This window comes from Salvelinus alpinus, chromosome 8 (genome assembly GCF_045679555.1).
Source record: "Salvelinus alpinus chromosome 8, SLU_Salpinus.1, whole genome shotgun sequence".
NCBI classification, from domain to species: Eukaryota; Metazoa; Chordata; class Actinopteri; order Salmoniformes; family Salmonidae; genus Salvelinus; species Salvelinus alpinus.
This window is the reverse complement of record NC_092093.1, coordinates 10,976,946-10,991,945: the sequence shown is the minus strand read 5'-3', so window position 1 is coordinate 10,991,945 and position 15,000 is coordinate 10,976,946. Positions and strand designations below refer to the sequence as shown.

Genomic DNA, 15,000 nt, shown 5'->3' with positions numbered 1-15,000 from the left:
ATTCTGAAGGTTCTAATACACTCATTCTGAAGGTTCTAATACACTCATTCTGAAGGTTCTAATACACTCATTCTGAAGGTTCTAATACACTCATTCTGAAGATTCTAATACACTCATTCTGAAGGTTCTAATACACTCATTCTGAAGGTTCCGATACACTCATTCTGAAGGTTCTAATACACTCATTCTGAAGGTTCTAATACACTCATTCTGAAGGTTCTAATACACTCATTATGAAGGTTCTAATACACTCATTCTGAAGGTTCTAATACACTCATTCTGAAGGTTCTAATACACTCATTCTGAAGGTTCTAATACACTCATTCTGAAGGTTCCGATACACTCATTCTGAAGGTTCTAATACACTCATTCTGAAGGTTCTAATACACTCATTCTGAAGGTTCCGATACACTCATTCTGAAGGTTCTAATACACTCATTCTGAAGGTTCTAATACACTCATTCTGAAGGTTCTAATACACTCATTCTGAAGGTTCTAATACACTCATTCTGAAGGTTCCGATACACTCATTCTGAAGGTTCTAATACACTCATTCTGAAGGTTCTAATACACTCATTCTGAAGGTTCTAAATGAAACTCAACAACAGCAGCATGTACACATAATACCTGCAGAATGACAATATCATGCTGTAAACAATGCTAGTGTAATGCTTTCTGAGAGAGAGGCAAGCATGAGCCAAACATCTGCAGTATGAGCAGCAGTGCTTTGGGCTGTCATCCCTATAACCAGAGGAGATAGTTAACCCAGAGGAGATGGTTAACCCAGAGGAGATAGTTAACCCAGAGGAGATGGTTAACCCAGAGGAGATGGTTAACCCAGAGGAGATAGTTAACCCAGAGGAGATGGTTAACCGGAGGAGATGGTTAACCAGAGGATATAGTTAACCGGAGGAGATAGTTAACCCAGAGGAGATAGTTAACCCGGAGGAGATGGTTAACCCGGAGGAGATAGTTAACCGGAGGAGATAGTTAACCCGGAGGAGATAGTTAACCGGAGGAGATAGTTAACCGGAGGAGATAGTTAACCCGGAGGAGATAGTTAACCCAGAGGAGATGGTTAACCCAGAGGAGATAGTTAACCCAGAGGAGATAGTTAACCCAGAGGAGATAGTTAACCCAGAGGAGATAGTTAACCCAGAGGAGATAGTTAACCCGGAGGAGATAGTTAACCCAGAGGAGATAGTTAACCCAGAGGAGATGGTTAACCCAGAGGAGATAGTTAAACCAGAGGAGATAGTTAACCCGGAGGAGATAGTTAAACCAGAGGAGATAGTTAACCCGGAGGAGATAGTTAACCCAGAGGAGATGGTTAACCCAGAGGAGATAGTTAAACCAGAGGAGATAGTTAACCCGGAGGAGATAGTTAACCCAGAGGAGATGGTTAACCCAGAGGAGATAGTTAACCCGGAGGAGATGGTTAACCCGGAGGAGATGGTTAACCAGAGGAGATAGTTAACCCGGAGGAGATAGTTAACCGGAGGAGATAGTTAACCCGGAGGAGATAGTTAACCCGGAGGAGATGGTTAACCCGGAGGAGATGGTTAACCAGAGGAGATAGTTAACCCGGAGGAGATAGTTAACCCAGAGGAGATAGTTAACCCGGAGGAGATGGTTAACCCGGAGGAGATGGTTAACCCGGAGGAGATGGTTAACCCGGAGGAGATAGTTAACCCGGAGGAGATAGTTAACCCAGAGGAGATAGTTAACCCAGAGGAGATAGTTAACTGGAGGAGATGGTTAACCCAGAGGAGATGGTTAACCCAGAGGAGATAGTTAACCCGGAGGAGATGGTTAACTGGAGGAGATAGTTAACCCAGAGGAGATAGTTAACCCAGAGGAGATAGTTAACCCGGAGGAGATAGTTAACCCAGAGGAGATAGTTAACCCGGAGGAGATGGTTAACCCGGAGGAGATGGTTAACCCGGAGGAGATGGTTAACCCGGAGGAGATAGTTAACCCGGAGGAGATAGTTAACCCAGAGGAGATAGTTAACCCGGAGGAGATGGTTAACCCGGAGGAGGTGGTTAACCCAGAGGAGATAGTTAACCCGGAGGAGATTGTTAACCCGGAGGAGATAGTTAACCCGGAGGAGATAGTTAACCCGGAGGAGATGGTTAACCCGGAGGAGATAGTTAACCCGGAGGAGATAGTTAACCCGGAGGAGATGGTTAACCCGGAGGAGATAGTTAAGTCGGAGGAGAGAGTTAACCCGGAGGAGAGAGTTAACCCGGAGGAGAGAGTTAACCCGGAGGAGAGAGTTAACCCGGAGGAGATAGTTAACCCGGAGGAGATAGTTAACCCGGAGGAGATGGTTAACTCGGAGGAGAGAGTTAACCCGGAGGAGATGGTTAACCCGGAGGAGAGAGTTAACCCGGAGGAGAGAGTTAACCCGGAGGAGATAGTTAACCCGGAGGAGATAGTTAACCCGGAGGAGAGAGTTAACCCGGAGGAGATGGTTAACTCGGAGGAGAGAGTTAACCCGGAGGAGATGGTTAACCCGGAGGAGAGAGTTAACCCGGAGGAGAGAGTTAACTCGGAGGAGATAGTTAACCCAGAGGAGATAGTTAACCGGAGGAGATAGTTAACCCAGAGGAGATGGTTAACCCAGAGGAGATGGTTAACCCAGAGGAGATAGTTAACCCAGAGGAGATAGTTAACCGGAGGAGATAGTTAACCCAGAGGAGATGGTTAACCCAGAGGAGATGGTTAACCCAGAGGAGATAGTTAACCCAGAGGAGATAGTTAACCCAGAGGAGATGGTTAACCCGGAGGAGATGGTTAACCCAGAGGAGATGGTTAACCCAGAGGAGATGGTTAACCCGGAGGAGATGGTTAACCCAGAGGAGATAGTTAACCCGGAGGAGATGGTTAACCCGGAGGAGATAGTTAACCCGGAGGAGATGGTTAACCCAGAGGAGATAGTTAACCCGGAGGAGATGGTTAACCCGGAGGAGAGAGTTAACCCGGAGGAGATAGTTAACCCGGAGGAGATAGTTAACCCGGAGGAGAGAGTTAACCCGGAGGAGATGGTTAACCCGGAGGAGATGGTTAACTCGGAGGAGAGAGTTAACCCGGAGGAGATGGTTAACCCGGAGGAGAGAGTTAACCCGGAGGAGATGGTTAACCCGGAGGAGAGAGTTAACCCGGAGGAGATGGTTAACCCGGAGGAGATGGTTAACCGGAGGAGATAGTTAACCCGGAGGAGATAGTTAACCCAGAGGAGATAGTTAACCCAGAGGAGATGGTTAACCGGAGGAGATAGTTAACCCAGAGGAGATGGTTAACCCAGAGGAGATAGTTAACCCGGAGGAGATAGTTAACCCAGAGGAGATGGCTAACCCGGAGGAGATGGTTAACCCGGAGGAGATAGTTAACCAGAGGAGATGGTTAACCCGGAGGAGATAGTTAACCCGGAGGAGATGGTTAACCCAGAGGAGATAGTTAACCCAGAGGAGATGGTTAACCAGAGGAGATAGTTAACCCAGAGGAGATAGTTAACCCAGAGGAGATAGTTAACCCGGAGGAGATAGTTAACTGGAGGAGATGGTTAACCCGGAGGAGATGGTTAACCCGGAGGAGATGGTTAACCCAGAGGAGATAGTTAACCGGAGGAGATAGTTAACTGGAGGAGATAGTTAACCCAGAGGAGATGGTTAACCAGAGGAGATAGTTAACCCAGAGGAGATAGTTAACCCAGAGGAGATAGTTAACCCAGAGGAGATGGTTAACCCAGAGGAGATAGTTAACCCAGAGGAGATAGTTAACCGGAGGAGATAGTTAACCCAGAGGAGATAGTTAACCCGGAGGAGATAGTTAACCGGAGGAGATAGTTAACCCAGAGGAGATAGTTAACCCAGAGGAGATAGTTAACCGGAGGAGATAGTTAACCCGGAGGAGATGGTTAACCCAGAGGAGATAGTTAACCGGAGGAGATAGTTAACCCAGAGGAGATAGTTAACCCGGAGGAGATAGTTAACCGGAGGAGATAGTTAACCCAGAGGAGATAGTTAACCAGAGGAGATGGTTAACCCGGAGGAGATAGTTAACCGGAGGAGATAGTTAACCCAGAGGAGATAGTTAACCCAGAGGAGATAGTTAACCCAGAGGAGATAGTTAACCCGGAGGAGATAGTTAACCGGAGGAGATAGTTAACCCAGAGGAGATGGTTAACCGGAGGAGATAGTTAACCCGGAGGAGATAGTTAACCCAGAGGAGATAGTTAACCAAGAGGAGATGGTTAACCGGAGGAGATAGTTAACCCAGAGGAGATGGTTAACCCAGAGGAGATAGTTAACCCAGAGGAGATGGTTAACCCGGAGGAGATGGTTAACCGGAGGAGATAGTTAACCCAGAGGAGATAGTTAACCCAGAGGAGATGGTTAACCCAGAGGAGATAGTTAACCCAGAGGAGATGGTTAACCCGGAGGAGATGGTTAACCCAGAGGAGATAGTTAACCGGAGGAGATGGTTAACCCAGAGGAGATGGTTAACCCAGAGGAGATAGTTAACCCAGAGGAGATAGTTAACCCAGAGGAGATGGTTAACCCGGAGGAGATGGTTAACCCAGAGGAGATAGTTAACCCGGAGGAGATGGTTAACCCAGAGGAGATAGTTAACCCAGAGGAGATAGTTAACCCGGAGGAGATAGTTAACCCAGAGGAGATGGTTAACCCGGAGGAGATGGTTAACCCGGAGGAGATGGTTAACCCAGAGGAGATGGTTAACCCGGAGGAGATGGTTAACCCAGAGGAGATGGTTAACCCAGAGGAGATAGTTAACCCAGAGGAGATAGTTAACCCAGAGGAGATAGTTAACCCGAAGGAGATGGTTAACCCGAAGGAGATGGTTAACCCAGAGGAGATAGTTAACCCAGAGGAGATAGTTAACCCAGAGGAGATGGTTAACCCAGAGGAGATAGTTAACCCAGAGGAGATAGTTAACCCAGAGGAGATAGTTAACCGGAGGAGATAGTTAACCCGGAGGAGATGGTTAACCCAGAGGAGATAGTTAACCCAGAGGAGATAGTTAACCCAGAGGAGATGGTTAACCCAGAGGAGATAGTTAACCCAGAGGAGATAGTTAACCCAGAGGAGATGGTTAACCCAGAGGAGATGGTTAACCCAGAGGAGATGGTTAACATGTCATGGCTTAGACAGAGGTTAAACAGTACTACCAATTCATAAAACTTCTAACCATATCAAGTTTAATCTGGAAAGTGATTGTCCCCCCTCAAAATAATGCAACACCCAGACAATGTACAGTCGTGGCCAAAAGTTTTGAGAATTACAAAAATATGAATTTCCACAAAGTTTGCTGCTTCAGTGTCTTTAGATATTTTTGTCAGATGTTACTATGGAATACTGACGTATAATTACAAGCATTTCATAAGTGTCAAAGGCTTTTATTGACAATTACATGAAGTTGATGCAAAGAGTCATTATTTGCAGTGTTGACCCTTCTTTTTCAAGACCTCTGCAATCCGCCCTGGCATGCTGTCAATTAACTTCTGGGCCACATCCTGACTGATGGCGGCCCATTCTTGCATAATCAATGCTTGGAGTTTGTCAGAACTTGTGGGTTTTTGTTTGTCCACCCACCTATTGAGGATTGACAACAAGTTCTCAATGGGATTAAGGTCTGGGGAGTTTCCTGGCCATGGACACAAAATATCGATGTTTTGTTCCCCGAGCCACTTAGTTATCACTTTTGCCTTATGGCAAGGTGCTCCATCATGCTGGAAAAGGAATTGTTCATCACCAAACTGTCCCTTTCATGGTTGGGAGTAGTTGCTCTCGGAGGATGTGTTGGTACCATTCTTTATTCACGGCTGTGTTCTTAGGCAATATTGTGAGTGAGCCCACTCCCTTGGCTGAGAAGCAACCCCACACATGAATGGTTTCAGGATGCTTTACTGTTGGCATGACACAGGACTGATGGTAGCGTTCACCTTGTCTTCTCCGGACAAGCTTTTCTCCGGATGCCCCAAACAATCGGAAAGGGGATTCATCAGAGAAAATGACTTTACCCCAGTACCCAGCAGTCCAATCCCTGTACCTTTTGCAGAATATCAGTCTGTCCCTGATGTTTTTCCTGGAGAGAAGTGACTTCTTTGCTGCCCTTCTTGACACCAGCCCATTCTCCAAAAGTCTTTGCCTCAATGTGCGTGCAGATGCACTCCCACCTGCCTGCTGCCATTCCTGAGCAAGCTCTGTACTGGTGGTGCCCCGATCCCGCAGCTGAATCAACTTTAGGAGACGGTCCTGGCGCTTGCTGGACTTTCTTGGGCGTCCTGAAGCCTTCTTCACAACAATTTAACCGCTCTCCTTGAAGTTCTTGATGATCCGATAAATGGTTGATTTAGGTGCAATCTTACTGGCAGCAATATCCTTGCCTGTGAAGCCCTTTTTGTGCAAAGCAATGATGACATCACGTGTTTCCTTGCAGGTAACCATGGTTGGCAGAGGAATAACAATGATTCCAAGCACCACCCTCCTTTTGAAGCTCCCAGTCTGTAATTTGAACTCAATCAGCATGACAGAGTGATCTCCATCCTTGTCCTCGTCAACACTCACACCTGTGTTAACGAGAGAATTACTGACATGATGTCAGCTGGTCCTTTTGTGGCAGGGCTGAAATGCAGTGGAAATGTTTTTTTGGGGGATTGCCATCATACAAACTGAGGCAGCAGACTTTGTGAAAATGTATATTTTTATCATTCTCAAAACTTTTGGCCACGACTGTATGTAAAATCAGTGCCCAACAGTGTATGCAGATCTGTGGCTATCACAGCTGTCATGGTGGCGTTGACAAGAGCCTCATGCTGCATATCAACCTTCCTAATATGTGCTTTACATGCAGTGTTAACCAGCCCGACTGGGTTAACTGGGTAGTTGGACATGCAACATGCAGAGCCAGAATACGTCCCAAATCTCTCCCTATTCCCTCTGTAGTGCACTACTTTTGACCAGGTGCTATTTGGCGTGCAACCCCAGTCCTGTAAACAGCAGGTGTTGATCCATACCATGACATGGCACAGCACAGGAATCCTTTAAGCTTTTAACAACCAATAAAGACACGGGCCATGCATGCCCCTCTATGGGTTATTAGCATAATTGACTTGGTTGCTAAGTGACGTGCTATTGTTACACAGAGACAAAACCGAAGGATCGTCGCCTTCTGTCTGTCCGTGTGAAGCTCTATTGAGGAGTGTGACACACATAGGACAGACAGAGCAATGTAAACATATGTTTCCCATGCCAATAAAGCCCTTTGAATTGAGAGAGAAAGAAAAAACGAGAGAGAGAGAGAGAGAGAACGAGAAAGTTAGAGAGAGAGAGATAGAGAGTTAGAGAGATAGAGAGAGAGAATTAGAGAGATAGAGATAGAGAGATAGAGAGAGAGAATTAGAGAGATAGAGATAGAGAGATAACTCCCGGGTGGTCACTTCAATCGTCTTCATCTTTTGAACTGATGCGCAGGCAGGGCACTTCTACACTGTAACTAGCTTCAATTCTGTTAAGAAACAATAATGTTCATATTGCCAGTTTTTGCTTTGATGGTGGATACATAAGATGGTTTTCTTCAGGCCGTTTACCATTGAATAAAACTGTCAAGGATCCTGTCTGTGTAAATGGGCGTTTCCTCACTCGCATGAGCATGCTTTTCCTGTGTGAGCCCGCCACTTCCTCCATAATATCTTGCTTTCTCTACCTTCTCTGTTGGTAGTATGGTTAATAATGACTATGGCACAATAGCCAGCTAATAGGATGGTAAGTATACTAGAAGGCCTAGTTGGACAAGTCTGAATATGCACATGATGGAATTTAGAGGTATCCTAAATATGAATTATTTAATGGAAATAGCATTGACTAAAATAGGAATAGGTTGACTGTGACTAAAACTAGACAAAAATTGTCCAGATTTGTAGTCGACTGATAATAACTAAAACTAAGGATTAAATTACTAAAATGTGACTAATAATTAAAGATATTTTAGACAAAGGACTAAAACAAAAAATGAATCTAAAACAGCTGCCAAAATGAAAACTTGAAAGGAATGAGGATAGTATAATCCATTTCTTATACGTCTCTCTTGTTCCCTGTCTCTCGATCTCCCTCGATCCTTATTTTCTTATTTCCATTTCCCCATCTCTCTTTCCCTCTCTCTTTCCATCTCTCTTTCTCTCTCTTTCCCTGTCTCTCTCCCCCCCTCGTTCCCTAGATCCTGGACGTCCTGTGCTCTCTCTGTGTGTGTAACGGGGTGGCAGTGAGAGCCAATCAGAACCTCATCTGTGATCACCTGCTTCCGAAGAGAGACCTGCTCCTCCAGACACGATTGGTCAATGACGTTCAGAGGTAACAGGAAGTAGGAAGTGCCCCATGGTAACCATGCGCCATAGAATTAGAACTACTACCATTCTAATTCTATGGTGTATTCAGTCTAATTCTATGGTGTAATCATTGTCATTCTATGGTGTTCCCTGCAACATATCCTTGTTAACCCTATCAGTCCCGAGGCCCCAGCAAAAATTGGCTTTTTATTTATCAGACTTTCCTTTGTCTACATGTCCAGCCTTTATATTTAGTCTCACAATGAAGTGCTTTAGATAATATTTTATTGGGGGGGGGCTACAACCAGGGCTACAAGTAGAACACATAGCAATTTGACATAAACAGTTGAATTCATGAGTTTTATTGACGGTATAGCAGGCTGTAGTTCAAACACAGTTTGTAGCCTAAATCATGCAGGCGCGATGGTGGGACTCATTGGGTTAAAAAACAACATACATAAATGAATGTGCTCCCTAACAGCAGGCAATTAGCAAGTTGTTACGGGCTGGGTAATTACATAAGACATACATTCACTCTTGATTTACTACTGTACATGTAACTCAGTGTGATTTAATACAAACTCAACACAGCTTTTATGACTGCAATGTAAAAGAACATGGAATAGACATATGAATAATGTATAATTTATCTGTCTGTCTTTCTGTACTGCAGCACACGTTACTTAAAGCCACAATCTCTGACTGTTTTCTCATCTTTCTGTCTTCATCTGGATCTGGATCCAGTATGAGACCTAACATCTTCCTAGGAGTGGCGGAGGGTTCTGCCCAGTATAAGAAGTGGTACTTTGAGTTGATGATCGACCAGGTGAACATGGGCTTTTCTCACTTTCATCTATTTCATTGCTTATGTGTTTTGTTTATTGTGTAGGAACATTATTGACCATTTTTATTTTTTTAAATGTAAGTTCTACTTGCAATTCAGCTCTTTGCTACCACACGTATAATGCCTTGTCTCTCTCTCTCTCCCTCTCTTTCCCTCTCCCTCTTTCCCCCTCTCTCTCTCTCTCTCTCTCTCTCTCTCTCTCTCTCTCTCTCTCTCTCTCTCTCTCTCTCTCTCTCTCTCTCTCTCTCTCTCTCTCTCTCTCTCTCTCTCTCAGGTGGAACACTATGTGACCAGCGAGCCATCCCACCTGCGTGTGGGCTGGGCCTCCACTAAGGGTTATGCCCCCTACCCGGGGGGTGGAGAGGGATGGGGGGGCAACGGAGTGGGTGACGACCTTTACTCATACAGCTTTGACGGACTCTACCTGTGGTCAGGTAAGCTCTCTGGGGTTCTGCATGGCTCTACCTGTGTTCAGGTAAGCTCTCTGGGGTTCTGCATGACTCTACCTGTGTTCAGGTAAGCTCTCTGGGGTTCTGCATGACTCTACCTGTGGTCAGGTAAGCTCTCTGAGGTTCTGACTCTACCTGTGTTCAGGTAAGATCTCTGAGGTTCTGACTCTACCTGTGGTCAGGTATGCTCTCTGAGGTTCTACATGACTCTACCTGTGGTCAGGTAAGCTCTCTGGGGTTCTGCATGACTCTACCTGTGGTCAGGTAAGCTCTCTGGGGTTCTGCATGACTCTACCTGTGGTCAGGTAAGCTCTCTGGGGTTCTGCATGACTATACCTGTGGTCAGGTAAGCTCTCTGGGGTTCTGCATGACTCTACCTGTGTTCAGGTAAACTCTCTGAGGTTCTGACTCTACCTGTGGTCGGGTAAGCTCTCTGAGGTTCTGCATGACTCTACCCGTGTTCAGGTAAGCTCTCTGAGGTTCTGACTCTACCTGTGGTCAGGTAAGCTCTCTGGGGTTCTGCATGACTCTACCTGTGGTCAGGTAAGCTCTATGAGGTTCTGCATGACTCTACCTGTGTTCAGGTAAGCTCTCTGAGGTTCTGACTCTACCTGTGGTCAGGTAAGCTCTCTGGGGTTCTGCATGACTCTACCTGTGGTCAGGTAAGCTCTCTGAGGTTCTGACTCTACCTGTGGTCAGGTAAGCTCTCTGGGGTTCTGCATGACTCTACCTGTGTTCAGGTAAGCTCTCTGGGGTTCTGCATGACTCTACCTGTGTTCAGGTAAGCTCTCTGAGGTTCTGCATGACTCTACCTGTGGTCAGGTAAGCTCTCTGAGGTTCTGCATGACTCTACCTGTGGTCAGGTAAGCTCTCTGAGGTTCTGCATGACTCTACCTGTGGTCAGGTAAGCTCTCTGGGGTTCTGCATGGCTCTACCTGTGTTCAGGTAAGCTCTCTGGGGTTCTGCATGACTCTACCTGTGGTCAGGTAAGCTCTCTGAGGTTCTGCATGACTCTACCTGTGTTCAGGTAAGCTCTCTGGGGTTCTGCATGACTCTACCTGTGGTCAGGTAAGCTCTCTGAGGTTCTGACTCTACCTGTGTTCAGGTAAGATCTCTGAGGTTCTGACTCTACCTGTGGTCAGGTATGCTCTCTGAGGTTCTACATGACTCTACCTGTGGTCAGGTAAGCTCTCTGGGGTTCTGCATGACTCTACCTGTGGTCAGGTAAGCTCTCTGGGGTTCTGCATGACTCTACCTGTGGTCAGGTAAGCTCTCTGGGGTTCTGCATGACTATACCTGTGGTCAGGTAAGCTCTCTGGGGTTCTGCATGACTCTACCTGTGTTCAGGTAAGCTCTCTGAGGTTCTGACTCTACCTGTGGTCGGGTAAGCTCTCTGAGGTTCTGCATGACTCTACCTGTGTTCAGGTAAGCTCTCTGAGGTTCTGACTCTACCTGTGGTCAGGTAAGCTCTCTGGGGTTCTGCATGACTCTACCTGAGGTCAGGTAAGCTCTATGAGGTTCTGCATGACTCTACCTGTGTTCAGGTAAGCTCTCTGAGGTTCTGACTCTACCTGTGGTCAGGTAAGCTCTCTGGGGTTCTGCATGACTCTACCTGTGGTCAGGTAAGCTCTCTGAGGTTCTGACTCTACCTGTGGTCAGGTAAGCTCTCTGGGGTTCTGCATGACTCTACCTGTGTTCATGTAAGCTCTCTGAGGTTCTGCATGACTCTACCTGTGTTTGGGTAAGCTCTCTGAGGTTCTGACTCTACCTGTGGTCAGGTAAGCTCTCTGAGGTTCTGCATGACTCTACCTGTGTTCAGGTAAGCTCTCTGGGGTTCTGCATGACTCTACCTGTGTTCAGGTAAGCTCTCTGAGGTTCTGCATGACTCTACCTGTGGTCAGGTAAGCTCTCTGAGGTTCTGCATGACTCTACCTGTGGTCAGGTAAGCTCTCTGAAGTTCTGACTCTACCTGTGGTCAGGTAAGCTCTCTGGGGTTCTGCATGACTCTACCTGTGGTCAGGTATGCTCTCTGAGGTTCTGCATGACTCTACCTGTGGTCAGGTAAGCTCTCTGAGGTTCTGACTCTACCTGTGGTCAGGTAAGCTCTCTGGGGTTCTGCGTGACTCTACCTGTGGTCAGGTATGCTCTCTGAGGTTCTGCATGACTCTACCTGTGGTCAGGTATGCTCTCTGAGGTTCTACCTGTCCTGATGTGACCCTGACAGTTCCTTCTCTGCCTTATAATGTAATTTGGGAGTTAAGTCCTGAAATGTGTGTTTTACAGTTTGGATTTGAATGTCAAGGGCAGAGAGACAAGTTGTAGCTTATATAACAGGACTCGTTGACTGCCCTCGTGATGTGAAATTCCGCTGCTATTTTGGGAGTTGGGCAGGGAAATCCTGAGGTCATCATTCTGTGGTCAAGAGCAAAGAAAAAATAACAGTACAATAAAATCTCACCCTCAACCAACCATCCCTCATCCACCACCCTGCCCCCCGTCGACCAACCATCCCTCATCCGCCACCCTGCCCCCCGTCGACCAACCATCCCTCATCCGCCACCCTGCCCCCCGTCGACCAACCATCACTCATCCGCCTTCCTGCCCCCCCCCCCCCCTCCCCCTCCCCCTCCCCCGTCTAAACAGCCCCAGGCTGTTAGTTTCTCCCAGTGATTTAAAGATACACTAGATGACTGATAGTGGGCGCTGTGTTCACGCCACCCATTTACATTTACATTTAAGTCATTTAGCAGACGCTCTTATCCAGAGCGACTTTCCTCCATCTTAGCACTCCCCCACCATTGCAAAACATATTTTAGAGGCTATAGAAATGCATGTACTAATGTCTACAGTCATTTATTCTATACTGAACAAAAATATAAACTCAACATGCAACAATTTCAATGATTTTACTGAGTTAGAGTTCATATAAGGAAATCAATCAATTGAAATAAATGAATTAGGTTATAAACTATGGATTTCACATGACTGGGCAGGGGCGCAGCCATTGGTGGGTCTGGGAGGGCATAGGCCCACCCACTAGGGAGCCATGCCCAGCCAATCAGAATTAGTTTTTCCCCACAAAAGGTATTTTGTACAGACAGAAATACTCCTGAGTTTTAACAGCTGTCTGAGTGGCTGGTCTCAGACGATCCCGCAGGTGAAGAAGCCAAAGGTCCTGGGCTGGCGTGGTTACACGTGGTCTGCAGGTGAGAGGCCGGTGGACTCTGGCAACAGCTCTGATGGACATTCCTGAAGTCAGCATGCCAATTGCATGCTCCTTCAAACCCGGAGACATCTGTGTGATTGTGTTGTGACACAATGGTACCTTTTAGAGTGGCCTTTTATTGTCACCAGCACATGGTGCACCTGTGTAATGATCATGCTGTTTAATCAGCTTCTTGATATGTCACACCTATCAGGTGGATGGATTATCTTGGCAAAGGAGAAATGCTCACTAACAGGGATGTAAACAAATTTGTGCACAAAATTGTAGAGAAATAAGCTTTTTGTGTGTATGGAACATTTCTGGGATCTTTTATTTCAGCTATAAAACATGGGACCAACACTTTACATGTTGTGTTTATAGTTTTGTTCAATATATTATACACACTTTAATGCATACTTTTAAATTATATTATGTGAGCTAAACATGCACATACTGTATATATATTTTTAAATATTTAAAGAATTCCCTAAAGTATAGAGATTACTAATGTCCCCCTAATGTTACTATCCCCACTACAACAACAAAATACTTAAATACATTTTGTCCTGGAAACATTTAATGTAAATACTGTAGACTTCATTCATTCCTGGAGGACTGCTCCTTCGTGGGAGTACAAATATGACCGACCGGTGACTTCAAAGCTTCTCAATGGCCAATAAATAGCTTCAGCACAGAGGGTTTGTATATATTATTGGTTTATATACATTCTACACCTTACACTGCCCCTGCTCCCCCTCTGAAGAGGCCCCAGACTGAGTCTGCCCTCCATGACATTGAAGGCGTGACTTCTCTTCTTTTCTCCTCTCCTCTCTTCTCCCCTCCTCTCTTCTCCCCTCCTCTCTTCTCCTCTCTTCTCTTCTCCCCTCCTCTCTTCTCCTCTCCTCTCTTCTCCTCTCCTCTCTTCTCCTCTCCTCTCTTCTCCCCTCCTCTCTTCTCCTCTCTTCTCTTCTCCCCTCCTCTCTTCTCCTCTCCTCTCCTCTCTTCTCCTCTCCTCTCTTCTCCCCTCCTCTCTTCTCCTCTCCTCTCTTCTCCTCTCCTCTCTTCTCCCCTCCCTCCTCTCTTCTCCTCTCCTCTCTTCTCTTCTCCCCTCCTCTCCTCACCCTTTCCTCCCATCCACTCTTCCGTCTTCTCCTCCCAGGCCGTATCTCCCGGGCAGTAGCCTCGATCAACCAGCACTTGTTGAACAGTGATGACGTGGTGAGTTGTTGTCTGGACCTGGGCGCTCCCTCCATGTCCTTCAGGATCAATGGCCAGCCAGTACAGGGCATGTTTGAAGACTTCAACACCGACGGATTCTTCTTCCCTGTAGTCAGCTTCTCTGCGGGGGTCAAGTAAGGGGCCAGCACACACACACACACACACACACACACACACACACACACACACACACACACACACACACACACACACACACACACACACACACACACACACACACACACACACACACACACACACACACACACACACACACACACACACACACACGAACACACACATGAACACACACACTTGCAGATTCTCTGCAGGGGTCAAGTAAGGGTCCAGCTAGGTTACGGTATTCATTTGTGAAGGGTCAGGAGAGGATAATTAGGAACTGTGATGAGAAGATGAGGAGGCTGGAGAGTGGGGATTGCATGTTGCTGGGACAGCATGAGACGCACACATAGTTTAGTTTAAGAAAATGGCCCTGCAATGGGAAAATCAAAATGTTCTGAACCTGAATGGTTTAATAGACTCTAGAGGCTATAGCTCTATAGCTATATTTATATAGTTATATAGTTATATAGTTCTATAGCTCTCTAGTTCTATAGTTCTATAGTTATCTAGATCTACAGTTATCTAGTTCTATATTTCTCTAGTTCTATATTTCTCTAGTTCTATATTAGTTCTATAGTTCTCTAGTTCTCTTGTTCTATAGCTCTCTAGATCTGTAGTTCTATAGTTATCTAGATCTACAGTTATCTAGTTTATATTTGTCTATTTCTATAGTTCTATAGTTATCTAGATCTACAGTTATCTAGTTTATATTTCTCTAGTTCTATATTGGTTCTATAGTTCTCTAGTTCTATAGCTCTATAGTTATCTAAATCTACAGTTATCTAGTTTATATTTCTCTAGTTCTATATTA

The 15,000-nt window shown here is 45.9% G+C and overlaps 1 protein-coding gene across 1 annotated transcript in view; it reads left to right on the top strand.

The window, feature by feature from the left end:
- LOC139582535 (ryanodine receptor 3-like) overlaps positions 1 to 15,000 on the top strand; it is a 272,990-nt gene that overhangs the window by 91,063 nt on the left and 166,927 nt on the right. Inside the window, exons 17-20 of the mRNA XM_071412622.1 lie at positions 8,242 to 8,375; positions 9,095 to 9,176; positions 9,469 to 9,628; positions 14,008 to 14,200. Of these exons, the coding sequence (XP_071268723.1) occupies positions 8,242 to 8,375; positions 9,095 to 9,176; positions 9,469 to 9,628; positions 14,008 to 14,200 (569 nt within the window). The remainder of the gene's footprint in view (positions 1 to 8,241; positions 8,376 to 9,094; positions 9,177 to 9,468; positions 9,629 to 14,007; positions 14,201 to 15,000) is intronic.